Here is a 20,141-nt window from a genome sequence, read left to right as displayed (position 1 = left end):
GAGGTTTGTAATGCAACCAGTCACAGATTTGGAACTGGCAGAGACCGGCTAGGCCATGGAATTTAACTATTTTTTTTTCCTCCCAAAATCCTCCTGTTTTATAGAGAAGGAAACTGAGGTCCAAGGAAGTGGAGTGACTGGTGCCACATCATAGGCCAAAGATGGAGGGATCATAGATTTGGAGCTCTCTACCCTACCAGCCTTCTGAGGGAATGCTGGGTGCTGAGACTGGCCAAGGTCACAGTGCCAGAGGGGAGAGCCTGGAGTGTCCGACAGACAAGGCTTCCTCTGGGATCAGGGCAGATGGGGGTAGAGAGGAGACCCTTGTAGAGTGGGGTAGCTCCCATACCTGGCACTGATGCTGCAGCTTCTTGGTGGGACGCCCAACAATGTAGATCTGCATGGGGGACAGGCTGATGGAGCTATAGACAGAGATGTCCTTGGTGGAGCCGTAGGCAGCGTGCACCCGCATACTGAGCTGGGGAGATGGACAGCACGATCAGAGGGGCTGGCAGGAGGGAGCTCTTGGTGGGGGTGTATGTCTGTGTGTGTGTGTGTGTCTGAAGACAGAGAGAGAGATGCTTACTATGTGTTAAGCATCTCATTTGACCCTCACTGAGAGCACTCTTACCCATTTTATAGCTGAGGAACCTGAGAGCCCCAGGAATGGAGATGAGCAAAATGAGCAAAAACACAAGAGTGCTAATGACAGAGAGCCACTACCTAGATAGAGATGATAAAATGCCATCTCAGAAGAAGGCAGTGACAATTACCTACAAGGGAAACCTCAAAGGAATTTATGAATTGTTCTCATCTCTAAAACCTCAAGGAAGAACTTAAAAAGAATTTTAAAAACAAAAGATGAGAGGATGAAGAAAAATGGAAAAGAGAAATGAGTCATGCAGGAGAATTATGAAAAACTGACTGAAGAAATCAACTCCTCTAAAAGTACAAATGGGGGCGAAGCCAAGATGGAGGCATGAAGGTAGCATTTCTCAGAAATTCCTGGCCCCCCCCAAAAACTCCAAAAGCCAACAAATTATGACTCTAGCTAAAATTCAGAGGGGCAGAACCCACAGAAAGACTGAATGATACATCTTCCCAGTCCAAGATAACTCAGAAGTTCCACAGCAAAGGTGTGTTTCACCAGGACCGGGGGTTGGGAAAAATAGCCGTGGCTGCAATGCAGCCCAGCCTAGCCCAGGGATCACCAGCAACAGATTGGAGGGGTGATGAGAGAACTCTGCTACACCAGAATGAGTGTGGAGTGAGGAGCACTGGCCGCAGAACCTGGAGCGAGAATTGGGGGAAACCAGCTTGCACCTCCTGAGCACAGCCCACAGACCGTAAGGGAGTCAGGGGAAACTACAGAAATCTCTCTGTTCTCCCTGGGGCAGGACTCTGCTGGGAGCCCACACTTAGATCCAGGTTGCAGCTTGGCCTTCTATACTAAGATAGCAAGATCCTCCTTAAAGCTCCAGGGCAGAGGGGGGTCATCTACATATCAAAGCACAGGCAAGAGAGCATTAGACCTTGGAGGAATAAAGGTCTCAGTGGGGTATACCAACCCCCCCCCATGTGGGTGTCCCAATAATACTCAAAAGCTCAGAAAGCACCCCAAGACCAGGTACAGGCTGGAGAAATGAGTAAGCAGAGAAAAAGAGGAACATCATTGAGAAATATTTTGTCTATGATCCCAAGAGGGATCAAAATACTCAATCTGAAGATGAGGAAGTGCATCTAAAGACTCCATGAAAAATGGAAATTGGGCTCAGGCTATAATAGAACTCAAAAAATATTTTGAAAATCAAATAAGGGAGATAGAAGAAAAATTGGGAAAAGAAATGAGAGAGATACAGGAAAAACATGAAAAAGAAGTCAGCAGCCTAGTCAAGGAGATCCAAAAAAATGCTGAAGAAAATAACATTAAAAACCATCATAGGCCAAATGGATAAAACAGTTCAAAAAGTTATTGAGGAGAAGAATGCTTTAAAAAGCAGAACTGGCCATATGGAAAAGGAGATAAGAAAGCTCTCTGAGGAGAACAAATCCTTCAGATGTAGAATGGAACTAAAGGAAGGTGATAACTTTACAAGAAGTCAAGACACAATACTTCAACACTAAAAGAATGGAAAATTAGAAGAAAATGTGAAATATCTCATTGAAAAAAAAATGACTGATCTGGAAAACAGATTCAGGAAAGATAATTTCAAAATTATTGGAATACCTGAAAGTCATGATCAGGAAAAGAGCCTTGATCTCATTTTAAAAGAAATCCTACAGGAAAATTTCCTGATATCCTAGAAGCAGAGGGCAAAATAGAAATTGAGAGAATCTGGGGCGGCTAGGTGGCACAGTGGATAAAGCACCGGCCCTGGAGTCAGGAGTACCTGGGTTCAAATCCAGTCTCAGCCACTTAATAATTACCTAGCTGTGTGGCCTTGGGCAAGCCACTTTGCCTTGCAAAAACCAAAAAAAAAAAAAAAAATTAAGAGAATCCACCGATCTTCCCAGAAAGAGATTATAACAAACAACCCCTAGGAATATTATAGCCAAGTTCTAGAACTCCCAAGTCAAAGAGAAAACATTACAAGCAGCCAGAAGGACACAATTCAAATATTGTGGAGCTGCAGTCAGGATCACACAGGACTTAGCAGCAACTGCATTAAAGGCTTGTAGGGCTTGAAATATAATATTCCAGAAGGCAAAAGAGCTTGGAATGCAACCAACAATCAACTACCCAGTAAAACTGAACATCTCTTCCAGGGGAAAAGATATACTTTCATTGAAGAAGGGGAATATCAAATGTTCCTGTTAAAATGACCAGAGCTGAACAGAAAGTCTGACATTCAAATACAGGACTCGGGTGAAGCACAGAGAGTGGAGGAGAAGGATAAATTATGAGGGATTTAATGATGATGAACTGCATGATGATGAACTGCAAAATGATACTGATAATACCCATATTAAACTTCTCATTCATTAGAGCAGGTAGAAGGAGCTTTTATAGATGAAGCACAGGAGAGAGACGAATTTGAAGACATAATATACTGTAAAAATGGAGTCAATGGCTAAAAGGGAAATGCACTGGGAGTAAGAGAAGGGAGAGGTGGAATAGGCTAAGATATTTCATAAAATAAGATTTTCTTCTTTTTTACAATGAGCTTATGCAATGTTATGGGAGGGGGAAGGTGAGGGGGAATGAGGGAACCTTCACTCTCATCTGAAATGGCTCAGAGAGGAAACAGCACGCATACTCAATAGGGTATAGACATCTAGAGTAAGTAAATAGGAGAGAAGGGGGACAGGGAGAAGGGGAGGGATGTGGGTGATAGAGGAGAGGGTAGATCATAGGAGAGAACAGTGAGATATAACACATTTTCTTGTTTACTTCTCACAAGGGGCTGGGATTGGGTGGCCTGTCTGGGACCATGGAGCCTGGTGGTTGCTGGGTCTCAGGGGTGGTATGTGGGCTCAGGGCCTCTTGGCCCCAGGGTCAGTGATCAGTCTGCTGTGCTACTCAGCCACCCTACAGCACATTTTAGAAGAGGGACAGAGTAAAAGGAGAGAGAAAATATAATATATGGTAGTGGGGAGGAATGGATGGAGGGAACTAAAATCAGCAACAGCAACAGTGGAAAAATATGGAAGTAACTTTGGTGATGGACTTATAAAGAATGTGATCCACCCGAGACAGAGCTGATGTCATCAGAACACAGACTGAAACACTTTTCTTTTTCCTTTCCTTTATTTCTCATGAGGGTCTATATTTTTTGGGAGGAGGGGGTATTATGTTTACTCTTAAACAAGAATATTTTAGTAATGTATAAAAAAAATCACTTCTACAAAAATATTCATGGAAGCCCTGTTTGTGGTGGCAAAGAATTGGAAATCAAGTAAATGTCCTTCAATTGGGGAATGGCTTAACAAACTATGATATATGTATGTGATGGAACACTATTGTTCTATTAGAAGCCAGGAGGGACGGGAATGCAGGGAAACCTGGAAAGTTTTGCATGGACTGATGCTGAGCAAGATGCGTAGAACCAGAGGAACATTGTGCACCCTAACAGCAACATGGGGGTGATGACCAACCTTGATAGACTTGCTCATTCCATTAGTGCAAAAATCAGGCACAATACCTTATTTTTCTTCCTTAGGCATATGATTTCTCTCTCATCACATTCAACTTAGATCAGTGTATACCATGGAAACAATGTAAAGACTAAGACACTGTCTTCTGTGGGGGGTGGGGGGGAGGAAAGTAAGATTGGGGGAAAAATTGTAAAAAATTCAAAATAAAACTTAAAAAAATTTTAAAAATAAAATAAAAGTAAAAATGACCAACTGGAAAAGGAAGGAAATTCATCAAAAAATAAAATCAACCAACTAGAAAAGGAATACAACTCACCAAAAAGTAAAAATGATCATTTGGAAAAGGACATACGAAAGCTAACTGAGGCAGAGAACGATTACGACTTGCCCAAGATATAGCTAGGCAGTGTCTGAGGTTGGATTTACACCCAGGTCTTCCAGACTCAGGCTCGAGTATTCTAACTCTCCTAGGGAGGTGATTCATGAGGCCATTGCTGATCCCAAGGCCCCCAGAATGACTGGGTTGGTTTAGGAGACTTAGATCATGTTACAACTCTCTTTATTTGACTTCGTGTGATCACCAGCAGTTATGCAACCTCTCTGAGCCTGAACTTGGTGACTGCAGAGGTCCTCTCTGAACCTAGGCTCTCCAAGTTTTAGAATGTAAGCTCCTGGAGGGCAAGAAGGGTTTTTTTTTCCCTCTTCCTTTATTTCCCCAGCTCTTAGCACAGTGCCTAGCTTACAGCAGGCACTTATTAAATATTTGTTGACTGACTGACCTATTACCTTGCTCCAAGGGTGAGACAACAGAAGATAAGGAAAAGGAAAAAAAAAAAAACCCTACTGCCTCTCCCTCCCTCTCTTGCCCTAGCCCATTGTGCGGCCAGATTTATCCAGTCTGAAGTCTTCTTCATGCCGAGCTTAGATGTGTCTCTCTGCACAAGTGGCTTTGGGGCCCAAACAGAAAATAAGAGGGAATCTCACATCTTCACATAGAGCTAGAAGGGACCTTAGGGCCCTAGGAGAGGTGGCAGTCAGCAATCAGGAACAGTTGAGTTCAAATTTAGCCTCAGACACTTATTTACTAGCTGTGTGTGATCATGATCAAGTCACTTCACCTCTATCTACTTCAGTTTCCTCATCAGCAAAGTGGGCATAACCTACCTCTCAGAGTTGCGTGAGGATTAAATGAAATAATAATTGTAAAGGGCTTAGGCAAGGCCAGGTTCACAGCGGGTGTCAAATAAATGCTTATTCCTTTCCCCACCCTTCCCTCTATGAGTTTATTATTATTATTACTATTTATTACTAATTTATTTACTACTATTAATTATTTTTACTATTAGTTATTAAGTATCTGAAGGAAGACTTGAATTACCCTGTTGTCTCCCTCCTCCCTCTCTTCCTGTCTCTCTGCTTCCCTCTTTCCCTCTTTTTCTCTTTTCCTCCTTCTCTCCCTTCCCTTTTTCTCTTTCCTTCCTTCCCCTCTTCTCTGCCCTTCCTTTTTCTCCCTTCCTCCTTCTCTCTCCCCTCCCTCTCTTTTCTCTCCCCCCAATTGTCTGCCTCTTTCTCCCCCTCCCTTCTCTCTCTAGAAGTATGTCTATATGTATGTAGTTTCTGAAGACAGTTATCCCATGAGCCTTCTCTCTAGTTTCACAGTCCATGGCCCCCCAGGTGCTTTGCCATCCCAGTGGCGTGACGACAAGGGCATGATCCTGCTGGGCCGGCTGGGAGCTCTTACCTCAGTGATGAGGAACTTCAGGAAGTTGGCCTTATGCCGCAGAGGGTCATGCACGAGACCATCGCAGAAGGAGACGATGCCATGGGGGAAGTTGTGCTGCGCCAGCCAGGCTACTACCCGCTGCTTCTGCATGTCAGGCCTTCCTGTCACGTAGATGATGAGGTAGCCGAGGTCCTGCCAGTGTCTGCAGTGGAGGTGGGAGGAGGAGGCAGAAGAGCTGTGGGCTCCACAGGAGTTCTAGCCATTCCAGGGCCCCTCCCCACATCCTTGCACTCTCGCAATGAATATTTGGGGAGCTAAAGGGGGTACAGTGCCAGCCTAAGAAGTCAGCTTCTGCCTTTACTAGCTGTTAGGAAGACCCTGGGTAAGTCACTCTGAGCCCTGCTTTCCTCACCTGTAAAATGGGGGATTAAAAAAACTCTCGTACTTACTTTGTTGGGATGATCAATCGAGATTATATAAACATCAACATGCTTTATTATAATTAACTTCACCATTCAGCTGGTATTTAAATGCTTTGCACATTCTAAATTGCTATGTAAATGTCAGTTATTATTATTATTATTATTATTAATATTATTATCTTGTGTACATTGCCTTGGCTATGTAATAGGAGTGCCTTATCTACCATTATGCTGTAAGCAAAGAATTTTTTTTTAGGTTTCTACAAGGCAATGGGGTTAAGTGGCTTGCCCAAGGTCCCACAGCTATGTAATTATTAAGTTATTATTAATTATTGAAGCCAGATTGGAACTCAGGTCCTCCTGACTCCAGGGCCAGTGCTCTATCCACTGCGTCATCTAGCCGCCCCTAGCAAAGAACTTTGGAATGATTCTCCTGAGAAAGGAAGACCAGCAAGATCTAAGGCTGTGAGCTGCTTTAGTAATATATGTTCTCTGCTGCTGTGATTCATTCTCACTGTTCTTTAAATCTGTGTCCACTCTTCCCTGCCCCCTGGTTCTGGGCCCATCTATGGAATGTGCCACAAGTTACTGGATGTTGCCATTTGAGGACCTTTTATTTTATTTTATTTTAAATTTTATTTATTTAAGGCAATGGGGTTAAGTGGCTTGGCCAAGGTCACATAGCTAGGTAATTATTATGTGTCTGAGGTGGGATTTGAACTCTGGTTTTCTTGACTCTAGGGCTGGTGCTCTATCCACTGAGTCACCTAGCTGCCCTTAAAAATCTTTATAAAAATAACTTTTAAAAAGCTGATTCTCCTGGCTGATTGTTAAGGAGAACAACACTGGGGGCTCATTTATGAGGCCGGTAGAACCCATGGTAGCAGCCTCCCTCTGGGAGTCACTGTTAGGGCCATTATGTATTGAGGGAGTGAAGCCAAAGGAGGTGCAACATGTTATCAAATTCTCTGTTCAAGCTCTCATTTATTTAATTGTTCAACAAGCATTAATTAAGTGCCTACTTTATGCCAAACTAGGGAAATAGAGACAAAAAAATGAATGAACCTAGAAGCTTACATTCTATTGGGAAAAAAAAACATGTATGCAAACGCAAAATGTATGGAAAATCCATCTATACACATATTTATATACATATACACACACAGACACACACACAAATAATAAAAGGGGAGGATCTAGACCTAGGAGGATGAGGAAAGCCAACATTTTTGGTAATCTGGAGTTCCAGAAAGTTCTAGGACATTGATGGGTTAAGTGACTTGCCTCCGAATCCTAAAGACCTGGGTTCAATTCTTGACTGACAGATGTCCTAACTGTATGACCCTGATCAAGTCATTTGACTTCTAAATGTTCTAGACAAATCTCTAGGACAATAGGTTGCAGAGGAGGTAGCAACCTGCACTGGTAGAAGTAGTTTCCTTATCTAGAAATTTCCCAAACCAATGGAATCATCAGTTTAGGCTCTATGCCTATTTACTTATTTATGTTTCTGTCTATACAATGGAAACTCTGAAGAATATTATAAACATTTAAGTCATAAACTCAACAGATCAGTAAATATTTCAGCTTAAATTCACTGTATCTACAGAAATTTCAGCAAAATTTAGATGACTGTGACTCAGGGAGGTCCCTGCCTTCCCTTCCGCACCAGCAAAAGGCTCTTCTCCTTGGGGGTGTGAATAGGACGGCCGGTGGAGAGGAAGGGGGAAAAAGAGAGAAGAGAGGAGATGGAGACAGATTTCTGGGCTCACCTGACTACATCCACAGCACCTGCTCGCACCTTGGGATCACTGCCCATGATGGAAACACTGGCGGCAAAGGAACCATCAATGCTGAAGACGACAAACTCTGTCCCCTTGGGGAGGACGGTGATGTAGCTGTCTGCAGATGTGTGGTCCCCCCTGTTGGGAAAGAGCCATCAGAGCTCTTCTCCTCCAACCCACGTCTAAACCTGGGCTCCCTGATCAACATCTTACCCAAGGGCTCTTTTCTTGGGGTAGGGCATGTAGGAGCCTTTGGTGGTCCATCTTCATGGATGACCAAGTAGGCAGCCTATCCCCACCCCAAAAGTCATCATGGGGCCACAATTTGGTGTCCCAGTCATACATTCATAACAAGTTGTCATCCTTGTAGTCTGGGGTTGGGGGAGGAGATGGAGGAACCCTTTTTCTGGCTCAGAGGCAAACAGAGGAGTGGATCTAGAGATTCTAGGAAGACCAAGGCTTGGGGAGCCAGCTGATCAGGCTGAAAAGCCTAGAGTGTAGACTTCAGAGTTGTACAACCCACCAGTTTTTACAAAGGAGGAAACTGGGACCTGGAGAGGTATGGTATCTTGCTCAGCATCACAGGAAGAAAGCTGGGATTTGAACCCAGGTCCTTTTAATTCCATATCCAGCATGGGGGCAGTTCTGAAGATCTCACTTTTGTACCTGGTTCTCCCTTCTGTCACCCTGGCATGGTGGGGCAGTGGGGCACTAACCTGCCCTACCCTCTGGTCCTCAGTGAACACCCCATTCCCCTCCCTCCACACCTGATGCTTTGGGTAGAAGCCCATTCTCACCTGACCACCATCTTGATGGGGTAGACACCAACACCCAGGCGCTGCTCCTCAGGGATGGTGTAAGAGATTCGCCCGCTGCTGTTGGTGATGAGTGTGTCAAAGTGGACCCACTCCCCAGATGGCGGCTGCGTCATGATGTGGATATCCACCTGGGAGCAGCATCAAAGTGGCAGCTGAGAACCTCTCTTTGACTTGACTGGCCTCACAATCCTGCTCCCTAAGCTGATATTAGACCATGAACCCCTGCCCCCCCCAAGCCTTGCCCTTGACTCCAGAATTCTTACCCTGGGACCTCTATATAATGGAAATGATTCTCACCACATACCAGGGCTGATGCTTTTGCTGTTGCCACTGGTGACCTCCCTACTCTCCCATGTTCCCCCCATCCATAAGGGTCTCCCACCCCACTCCCATCCGCCCCTCATCCTCTCTGATGTGAAGCCTAAGAACACAAAATGAACCCAGCTCAAACCCCTCCCATTCCTGGATGTCTTTCCTAGGCCTTCCAAGCGACTGATTCTTTTCCTCTTTGACATTGCATACCATCTATTCTGGATAGATTTTATTTGAACTGAGTTTACATTTCTCTTTTCTCCATTAAAATATAAGCTCCTTGAGGGCAGAGAGGATCTTTATCAGCTTGTGTTTGATGCCAAGTACAGAGTCACAGTGCCTCTCTCTCTCTTTCCTCTATCTCTGTCTCTGTCTCTCTGTGTGTCTCTCTCCTCTTTCTCTCTCTCCCTCTCTCCCTAGTGTTTCCCAACAGTGTAACCTCTAGTGATTGATGAATAAATGCTTGAGGTTTGAAGTTTTATTTTGTTTGAGCTTGTCCAGACAGGCCTGTTGATCCACAGGGCAGCTCTCACAGGTCCTTGACCTCTGCTTCCTCAGGCCGCTAGACATTCCTCTCCACCCAGGGGCTCGCCACATTAGTGCTGGGCTTGGCTTGGACACTGGACTACAGCTCGGAGATCCTTAACTCTGGGATTTATTTCCCACCCCCCCATCCCTGACTCTCTCCCCTCCACCATACCCAGAAGTAAATCCCCATTGACTGTTCTGGGAGCCAGACTTAAGCTCTATTTGACCAAGAGCTCTAATCAGGGACGTCCAACTCCAGAATGGGCCCCCTCCGGAGGCACAAGGCTTCAGGGCTCTACTGGGAGAAGTCATCTAGCTTAACTCCTTCATTTTACATTGAGGGGAACTGAGGCTCAGAGAGCTAGGAAAGATGCTGCTCCCAGATGGATATCCACATCATGACATGGAGGCCATCTAGAAAATGCAGCCTCCTCAGGTGAAGAACCCAAGGTCAGACCAATAGTGATAGTAAAGTTTAGCATGGTGTCAGACCCTTGGTTTCCAACTAAGGCCCATCTGTGCCAAATCTGGTGATCTCTCTTCATGGAACCATTCCTGGCTGACCATCTGTCAGTGAAGATGTCACTGGATGGACTGAGTGGGAGGTGGGACTAGAAGGCAGTCTGTCAATAAGGGCCTACCAAGTGCCAGACACTGGAAAGTCTTGGGGCAGGCCCCGTATCCCATTCCACTCACCTTCTCTCCTGTCAGGGTGACCATGTCTAAAGGTCCATACATGAACCTGCCTGTCAGGGTCTGAGGACCATCCTCACTGGCTACAGCATCATTGATCCTGTGATTAGCAGTGACGTTCTGGGGGAGAAAACAGACAATCAGGGGTGACTAGTGGGGTAGAGATTAGTAAACACCCTTGGGGGAGCTTGGGCTGGAGAGCTAGGGGATCAAGATTTAGACATGGAAGGGACCTGGGAGTCCACAGAGGAGGAAACAGGGGTCAAAGGTGTGGTATCAGAGGTAGGATCTTTCAACTGCAGCCCTCAGGCGTCTGTCACCAGTCTCCATCACACTGTCTAGAGTTAGTCTGGTTTGGCTTATCTCTTGTGTGACTGGGAATGCATCTATACTAGAGTTTGTCAGTCTGGAGTCCATGGACTCCAGAGAGTCTGAAGAGAGATTTTTGGGGGATATGAGGGCAGTCTGTGAACCCTAATGGGGGAAAAATTACAACCTTATTTTCACAAACTTTGGTCTCTTTTGATATCCTATATATTTTTGTTTGTGCATTTAAGGATGTGATTCTGAGAAGAGACCAGAGGCTTTGCTTCACTGGCCAAGGGGACCAGTGTGGGTGGTGACTCTCTGACAGAGAGAGTCCTGTTCTTGGCAGCTTACCCGTAGCTTTACGTGAGTTCTTTTCCTCTGCCACTTTTCCCGGGGCTTTGAGGGAGTGAATACAGACACTTCCTTGCCATCCAGCTCCAAGATGCTGGCATTTTCATGTCTCATGACCTGAGGAGTAGATGGAGGAATGAGGAAGAGGGATATCCTCCAGACCAGCAGGTCCTAGCCTACCCTGGGGCCCCAAATCAGAGATGGAAGGTGAGGACCTACCTGTCTCAGCAGGAAGGAGACCACATCAGTAGATTCCCAGTAGCTGGCATGGAAGAGGTGGGGGAGAGCCACAGTAGGGAAAGCAGTGAGGGCATCTGGACAGTACAGAGCGTAATCAATCCGCTTTGTTCCCCACCATTTGGCGGCAACTGGGGGGAGAAAAGGTTTGATGACTGAAACATAGTGAGATGGAGAGGGAAACAGAGACAAAAGAGATGAGAGAAGACACAAAGGTGAGAGGAGAGAGACGAGGAGGAAAGACAGAGATAAGAGAGATGGCAGAAGAGAGACAGACAAAGGCAAGAGAGATAGAATGAGAGAGAAGGAAAAGAAAGAGGATGTGAGATAGAGAATGAGAATGAGAGACCTAGAGAATAAAAGATAAGTAATGAGGGAAAGAAAAAGAATGAGAAAAGAAGAGAAAGAGAGAGGATATATGTGGGGTGTGTGTGTGTGTGTGTGTGTGTGTGTGTGTGTGTGTGTGTGTGTGTGTGTGTGTGTGTGTGTAGGAGAGTCACAGAGCGATTGAGAAAAAACAGAAAGAGAATGAGAGAATGACAGAGGAAAGAAAAAGATTAATGGAGGGGAAAAAGGATACTTATGTGTGAGGGGAGGGGAGAGGGAAGAAAAGGAGGAGATAAGGAAAAGGAGGGAGAGAGAGCAAGACGAAGAGAAAAATAGACACATATACTCACAAGAAGAAAGGTGGGGTCCTGACCCCTCTCTGCCTAGCCTAGCCAGTCCCCTAGCCCAGGTACCCCAGCTGGGCAACAGACCCTCCAGTCTGCTTAAGTAGGCTCCACTGGGAGTGATGAATGTCTCTCCAGACCAGAAGAGTCTGATGAAGGAGTGGGCCCAGGACTACACTATTCGACTTGTCCATCGCTCCAAGCTGGCAAGAAGCTGGGAGGCCTCTGGTGAGGCCCAGCCTCACTCACAGGGAGAGGGACCCCACAATTCCACTGTGCAATACCTCCATCCTTAGGATGCTTCTAGCTCTGGCTCACGCCAACCCCCTCCACCTGCCCTTATCCTGGACCCTCTGGGTATCTTCTGTCCCAGAGTCAGGCTTCTAAACTGAATAGACTAAGGCCTGGATGGAGAGGGGGGAAGAGATTCTAAAAGCTATTCTCTTAAGAGTTAGATGAGACTCATTTTGCAGGGAATTTTCATTACAGCTGAAGGAGCTCTGGCTTAACAGCAGGTGAGCAGAGCTAGTCTGGGGTTCTGCTACTTCCTAGCTATGTGACACAGGGAGGTAAGCTTTCTGGGTCCCTGTTTTGTCATCTGTAAAATGGGAATACCTCTTGTACCACCCTCCTCAGAAGGTGGTGGTAAGGAACAAATGAGTGAACGTGGGGAGCACCCTTTGCAAAAGCATTCAATGTTACATAGATGTTGGCTGAAGGTACCAATTCCTGTGATTTCAGGGTTCTCCCCCTCTCCCCCATTCAGATTTAGGAGTGGTGGTAGAAAAGGAGTCCAGCATCCAGAGTGGGAAGCAAGCAAAAAGTCTTTGGGATCTGAGTGTGGCTTTGGAGCCCAAAGCACAGAAAACAGGTTAGAAGGAGTGCTGAGCAAGTGTGTGTGAGGGGCTGGGATGGCGGTGGAGGGTCAGACCAACAAAGCCAGTTTCTCTAACATCTCCTGGCATGAAAGCAAGCAAGCAGTCTGTACAGGGCCCAGCCCTGTGCCCACCACCCTCCTGGCATCCACCTTGGGGGTGGCCCATTCTGCCTGGGGATGGCTCTGCCCAAGACAAAGCTTGTTCCTGATGGTCAGCCAGAAGCTCCTCCTCTTAAGTCAATGCCCAGGTTCCCCCCACTGCCTTACATGACAGACCATCAAATGCTTGAACCTCTCCTCTTTCCTCCAGCTCCTTCCACCCTGGCTGCCTTCTTCTGGACACCTTCCAATGTCCTTCCTGACATGTGGGGCCCACCACAGAATACCATCCTCCACAGGGGCTCTGACTCAGGCCGAGATGATATATGGTTAAATACATTTGTGCACATATAGACATGTCCCCACACCCCAAACACATGGGGTAGGCTGACAGTCTAGCCTGGCCCTCTATATCCTCATGCCAAGCATTCTGACTCCTAAATCTGTTGGTGCTATGGAGTCCTTCCCTCCCCAACTCCCCACTCAGTGGATTTCCCTTCCTAATTCTGCTGGTTCCAGGTCCTTTTGGTTTTTGTCTTTCCAGATTGTAAAGGTCTTGCGCTTCTGCCCGTCCTCCACCTCTGGATGGCTTCACTGGCCCCAGCTGGTTGCTGTGTGCCCAGACTAAGTCACCAGACCGACCCCAGGGAAAGCAGCCCAGGCAAAGGGGCAGACAGAAATGGTGATCTCAGCCAGCCCCCAGACACAGACTCAGCTTTCAGACCCCTCACCCCCAGCACAGGCAGAGCAGGGTTAGTTTTTAGGTCCAGCCCGGAAATGACCCCAGGCAGAACAAGGCCAGGATGCTCTGGGAAGTGATCTGAACACTGCTGCTGTCCAAAGAGGGGAGGCATGCCGATGTGGCCAGAAAGGACAGGAGGAGTGAATGTGTCTTGTGAAATAGGGCTTCCTGCCCCACAATACCTTCTCCGATGTCCAGGTTGGGGACCTGGTCCAGGCTGAGACTCAGATCCCCTGCCAAGCTCTCTCTTACAGGGCTGAGGGGCAGCTCCCCTGGCTGCGGCCTGGGCCTCTGGGGCACCGGGGCGGCAGGGGGCTGCTGGGGGAGGGCAAGCAGGGACAGGCGCCTGATACTGGGGGTGTGACTGAGGGCCGATTGGGTCTCTAAGAAATAAAAACAATAACAAGCTCATTAACACCTTTAACCAGGGCCCTAGGAGACTCTCGGAGCCTGGGACCCCCCCCTTTCCCCCAAGAAGAGATCTTGATGGAAAAGCCAAGACTTAATGACTGATGTACAGATGACCCTAGACAATGATGAGAAAAAGGCATGGGATATCGGAAAACACTGGATTATCCAAGAGCTGCAGCTAAATCCCCTAAATTCTGGGATTAGGATGATGGTAACATTTTCTTTCTTCCTCTCTTATCTCTCTCCCTACCTTCCTCTTGTTCTTTCTTTTTTTCCTCCTTTCCTTCCTTCCTTTTTTTTTTATCCTCTCTCCCTTTCTTCTCATTCTTTTTCTTTTGCTTTCTTCTTTCTCTCAGTCAACCAACCAGCTGGTGTTGCCTATTATATGTCAGATCCTTTTCTAAGCATCTGGCATGGGAACTCATCCAGCAAGGTCCTCAAGGTCAGGGAAGATGGCCTGGGATTAGCCAGGTTTTGTTACTTCTACCTGTCTGATACTGGGCAAGTCACTTTGCCTCTCTGTGCCTCAGTGTGTATAATGAGAAGGTAGGAGAGAGTGACCTCTAAGTTTTCTTTTCTAGTTCCATGATCCTCTGATTTGTTGTGACTGAACAAAACAGACAGTCCAAAGCAGTCAGAAGGATTTTGCTTGTGACAAACCAAAAGAAGAATTTTCTCGGGCTAGGTAGTTGGGGAAACAAATAGTCACTCTGTCAATCTGTGGGAGGGAATTTCCACTCTGTCTTCCCCTCCAGCCACAAGCTAATACTCCAAAATTCAGACCTCAAAGCCCTGGTCAAGCCTTAGGGGTTTCTAGCAGCTGTCCAAGGGGTCCAGTGTGTCCTGACACATCCTCATACACAGCAGTCTATGTTGGGACTCGCAGGACTGATGTTGGAGGGATGTAGGTGTGCCTTCTTCCCAATTCCCCCAGCCTGAGACTGTCGGCCTCTCTCACTCATCTCCTAGAGGTGTTCCAAGCTCAGTCAGGATTCCCTAGTCTCTCTGGACTCTTTCCTAGTCATCAGGTGCCATTTAACCTCAACATCCTTTTATTCTAAATGTAACCCTCAACTTTCCAAACACCTTCCCCCTGTAGCCACCTCAGGTCTCTTTCCATTCATAGCCACACTTGTAGAAAGGATAATCAATGTTCGTCACCTCCACTTATCATTCTCTCAACTCCTTGGTCCCAAGCACTGGCTCCCCATTCCCATTGGGATCTGGTGAAAGAACTCTCTCCAAGGTCACTCGGGACTTCTTCCTCTCTAAATTCAACAGTCTTTTCTTCAATCTCTCGATAATTTTTGGACACCATTGTTGATCATCTTCTCTGGCACCCATGATCTTGGATGGTTCTCTCCCTAATTCTCTGATCCCTCCCTCCAATCTATTCTGGGGGCTCTTCTTCCTCCAACCATCTCTTGAGCATGGACATTTCCCAAGGGCCTGTCCTTCACTGTCATCTTCTCTTCTTTTCCCATATTCTCTTCCTGGGCAATTTCCACTGCCCTCCCATCAGTTATTTACTCCAACACTGAGGGTTCCTGAATCTCTATCTCCAATCTCTCCCTGGGATTTCCAACATCAAACTAAACATGTCCAAAACTGAATTCGTAGGTTTCTCCCTCACCATTCACATTTGCTTTGCTTTTCTACCAATGTTTCAGAAGACTATAAGATCCCTGAGGGGAGAAACTTTTATTTTTTACTTCATGTTTTCAATAAACCTGTATGCAGGCCTATTATTTTCCTAGCTAGAAAGTAAACTTCTTGAGGGGAGGAACTCTTTGTTGATTTTTGTCCTTGTATTCCCAGGGCCTGGCACCCAACAGGTGCTTGATAAATCCTCCTGGCTGGAATGAGGGAGATCTCTGGATTCCCAGTGGTTGGACTGGGCTAGGCACCTTGGAGTGAGCACCCTCTCTTCCTCCATTTCAGATTTGGCCTAGCTTTAATCTCATCAGAATTTCCACTTTCCTCACACATGGGTCTATTGTATCATCTGCCCCTTGCCCCCCCACCCCAGTCCTTTAATTTGTTCTTCTAGAAATCGAGAGGGTTCAGGCCACATGAGGGACTAGATTTGAGCTGCCGTGGCTCAGGGGAAAAATCAACGAGGTTGACCATGTCAGATACGGAGGACTGCCTTAGTCATTGCTTTCTCCCCAAACTCAACAGACACAGCATTAGACTTAGGGGAATATAAGGGTGAAAAAAGAAACTAGCTCTTCTCTTTAGAGTGTACATTCTTCTAAATAAAGCTTCTTTAGGAAGCTCAGAGGGACTCTTTTTTTTTTTGTTAAGGTTTTTGCAAGGCAAATGGGGTTAAGTGGCTTGCCCAAGGCCACACAGCTAGGCAGAGGGACTCTTCTTAGCAGGACATATTTCCCATCCCGGAAGGACAGAGCTGAACATCCCACCATAATACCTCAAAACTCCTCATGGAGTTCTATGTTATGAGGTTATAGCATTTTCTTTCTCCCCTTCCAATGAGATGCCAACCTTGGCTACAGAGGGGCTTATGGGCATCCCCAAGTGCTTTGCTCCCAGAGCCTCTCATGTGGCAGACCCAGATAATACTTCAAAGGAGTAGAGACACTAGTCCAGACCAGAGGGAGCAACTGTGAGGGGTGAAGCCTCAAGTCGAACGAATGCCTCTAGACAACCTGAGGGCTGTCCAGGCTCCTTGACCCACCTTCCTCTCAAAGAAGGATGAGGGACCCCCCCCCTTCACACCAAATCTCAGGGCTCACTTACTGTTGGCGATATTGGAGGCAGTGTAGCTATCAGCCATGCCAGACACTTGACTGGTGATGCTGACTTCACTGGCCCGGCGAAAGCCCCGGAAGGTGGGGGCCGTGCCAGGAGAGGAAGGGGAGACATTCTCCATGAAGACAGCGTTGTGGGACTGGATGACATCCGCTGCATAGAACAGAAGGATGAGTCGATCAGACTCTCTCTGACTTCTCAGGTTCATTCGTCAGTCAGCCAGCCCACAAGCCCCCCCACAAAGAGGCAAGAGAAGAAAAGTGGGAGAAAATACCAACCCCCACACGATACTACCCTCTACCACCACCACCACCACCACTGCCGCCACCGCCGCCGCCATCATCATGAGCTTCAAACCAAGTGCCACAGGCTAAAAGAGGAGGCAGGAAAGGTTACAGGGAGCAGCTGGGGCCAGAGGCATCCTTTTAGAGGCCATAGGGATCAAGAGGCTTCATTGGAGCAGACAGCTGAAGTGAAAAGGAAGAGACCCCAAGACAAAAATGGCTTGGCCTTGGATGGAGGCCCAGAAAATCTAGAAGCGCAAAAGGGAACCAAGCTAGCAGGAGTGGGATAGGCTGGGGTGAGAACGGAGGGCAGCTCCTACACCCCTCAGTGAGGGAATCTGCGTCTATTCCTCTGCCCCAACCCCAACCCCAACCACATGTCCTCCTTATGTAAGGAGGCAATGCCCCATGGCAGATCCTCTTTCCTCACCATATTCCAACCAAGCAGAGCCAGCAGCGGCTCATTATGGCCCTGTCCCATTGGTCCCTTCCCTGACTGCTGGGAGAAACTGAGTCCTGGAGAGGGGAAGCCAGTTGCCCAAGTACACACAGTGAGTTAATGGCAAAACAAGAAACCTGCTCTGATGTAGATAGTTGTTGGTATGAGATTCTAGGATCTTATCACCTTCTTTCTGCCTGCTCAGTGATGGACGGGTCATTCAGTCTCTTGGCACCCTAGAAAACTCACTAGGACAGTAAACTAGTTAAGAGTTGCTGATCACGGGGGGCTAGGTGGTGCAATGGATAGAGCACCGGCCCTGGAGTCAGGAGTCTCTGAGTTCAAATCTGGCCTCAGACAATAATTACCTAGCTGTGTGGCCTTGGGCAAGCCACTTAACCCCATTTACCTTGCAAGAAAAAAAAAAGAGGTTGCTGATCTATATCGGTGGTGAGAATTTCTACACTGGGAGTACTCTCACCAATGACCTCACTAGTCCAAACACAAAACTGGGAGAGGGGGGAGGTCCCTGGGAGCTTTGGGTCTGTAGGGAGGAATTATTTTCAGTGTTGAACTAGCTCCCCAACTAGTGGCCTTGCCTGGCTTGCCAACTATAGCCTTGCCCAGCTTGCCAACTTACCTTTTCCCCCTAGTACTGATACAGCATGGTGTAGCACCTGAAGGACAAAGCTGAATGAAGTCAAGGAGGCTGTTCAAATACTGTCAATGCTCTTTTTTGGCCATGTTACCCCCCATGAAGTTGTTTCCTCCTTTGAATTTGACTGGCTTCTTAGGTCTTAGGATCCTCTGGCCCCGACCCCCACTTCCTATGTTCTAAATAGGAAAGGAGATCTGAGGGGCTGGCTCAGGCTTGGGAAAGAACAGATGGCATCTGGGTGGCCCGACTCCCCACATTTTATCTCCCCGGGACTCACAGTGCTAGATAGAAATTCCTTAAAAAAACACCTTTCCTTTTTTCTTCATAATTCCTCTCTCTGGGAAAATCACCTTCCCTCACCTCCACCTTGTTCCCACTGACTTCTCAAATGCAAATAATGTACAAATGTCCCTGGCTGGTACCCTAGCTCCAACACTTACTAGCTTCACTTTTCAGCTTCTATTTCCTCATCTGGAAAATGGGGATATCAAGGAATAGGCTACACTCCCTCACCTCACAGGATTGTTGTGAGGAAAGCACTCTGAATGGAGATGAGGAGGACAGAGTAAATGAATCTTTCTTGGAAAGGGTTGTCTCCCGTAAAGGAGAGGACTGGAGGGTAGATGTGCAGATTAGGGGATGTTCCTGCTGAGAGGGCTCCAGAGCCAGGGTCCAGGACTGGCCTGAAGAGACTGACACCTTCTGTCAGTTATCTGGATGAACCCAGGCAGAGGCTGGTTGGGACACCAATCCCCAATGAGCCGCCCATTCTGGGCTCTTAGGAATTGATCTAGCTTCAGTGTCTAAACTCTTAATCATCTGGACCATGGACTCCCATGCAACTGACTGAGATAAACTTCTTGATTCTCAAGATGTGACATAGAAAACCCTGAGCTAAGAGTCTGGACTGACCTTTGAAATGAAGTGATAAAAAGGGGTCCTATGGAGAAGGAAGGTGTTTCTCATTTCCTCCCTCCTCCCCCACCTCTGCTCCCTGATCCCACATCCCCTTTGGGGATGGGGTAGGAGGAGCTCTTTGTCCTAAGGAGTTGGGGGTGGGGGAGATGCAGGGAGGGTCCAAGCCAGGAGAAAATGCTGAGAAAGGCAAATGGCTACTAGCGTCACCAATCAGAGCCATGCAGCATTGAGAGAGACAGAGGCAGAGAGACAGACAGAGAGACGGAAAAAGAATGAGAGTGCGAGAGGGCCAGAGCACTCTGAGCTCAAAGCCAAACCAACCATTGGAGACCCCTGGGGCCTGAAGGCTTTTCCTAAAGGGTCTGGGGGAAGAGGGGAGGGAAAGCAGGAAGGGAAGGGAAGAGTCTGCTGTTCAACAGAAGTTCCTGTGTTCTTACCTGCCCAGGTAGGCAAGCTGTTCTTCCCCTCCTCCCACAGAACCAATGAGCACCGGAGCTGGAAGGGACCCAGGAGACAGGGTGGTGCAGTGGAAAAGTATACTGGACCTGGGCTTTCTGGAGAACTGGGCCTGAATCCTAGTTCCAACACTTACTAGCTTGACTTTTCAGCTTCTGTTTCCTCATCTGGAAAATGGGGACATCAAGGAATAGGCTACACTCCCTCACAGGATTGTTGTGAGGAAAGCACTCTGAATGGAGATGAGGAGGACAGAGTAAATGAATCCTTCTTGGAAAGGGTTGTCATAAGTGAGTTTTACTGGAGGTAGATGAGGTGAAAGAAAACGCTAGAAAATTTTTAAAGTACTTTAGAAAGGAGAATGATTATCATGAATCCAATCCCCTCGGCAGCTACAAAGGGAAACTGAGTCCCAGAGAGGGGAAGCCAGTTGCCCAAGTGAGTTAGTGGCAAAAGAGGAAAGAATTTGGGCCTTATGAATCCCAATCAAGACTTCTTTCCCCTGCAGCAGGTAACTGAGTTGACCTTCAGAGTTTGAGCTG

General features: G+C 47.1%; 1 protein-coding gene across 16 annotated transcripts in view; it reads right to left on the bottom strand.

The window, feature by feature from the left end:
* Window positions 1-20,141, bottom strand: part of PITPNM2 (phosphatidylinositol transfer protein membrane associated 2) — a 261,092-nt gene that overhangs the window by 4,016 nt on the left and 236,935 nt on the right. For 12 of the 16 annotated variants that reach the window (XM_074205466.1, XM_074205472.1, XM_074205463.1 and 9 more), the window contains 9 exons: window positions 16,833-16,997; window positions 13,844-14,044; window positions 11,255-11,403; window positions 11,036-11,152; window positions 10,379-10,495; window positions 8,822-8,970; window positions 8,013-8,162; window positions 5,837-6,020; window positions 350-478 (listed from right to left, as the gene is read on the bottom strand). In XM_074205466.1, the coding sequence (XP_074061567.1) occupies window positions 350-478; window positions 5,837-6,020; window positions 8,013-8,162; window positions 8,822-8,970; window positions 10,379-10,495; window positions 11,036-11,152; window positions 11,255-11,403; window positions 13,844-14,044; window positions 16,833-16,997 (1,361 nt within the window). The remainder of the gene's footprint in view (window positions 1-349; window positions 479-5,836; window positions 6,021-8,012; window positions 8,163-8,821; window positions 8,971-10,378; window positions 10,496-11,035; window positions 11,153-11,254; window positions 11,404-13,843; window positions 14,045-16,832; window positions 16,998-20,141) is intronic. The other 4 variants (XM_074205475.1, XM_074205478.1, XM_074205477.1 and 1 more) reach the window with 1 other exon arrangement.

This window comes from Macrotis lagotis, chromosome X (genome assembly GCF_037893015.1).
Source record: "Macrotis lagotis isolate mMagLag1 chromosome X, bilby.v1.9.chrom.fasta, whole genome shotgun sequence".
Lineage (NCBI taxonomy): Eukaryota > Metazoa > Chordata > Mammalia > Peramelemorphia > Peramelidae > Macrotis > Macrotis lagotis.
This window is presented reverse-complemented; position numbering and strand designations above follow the sequence as displayed.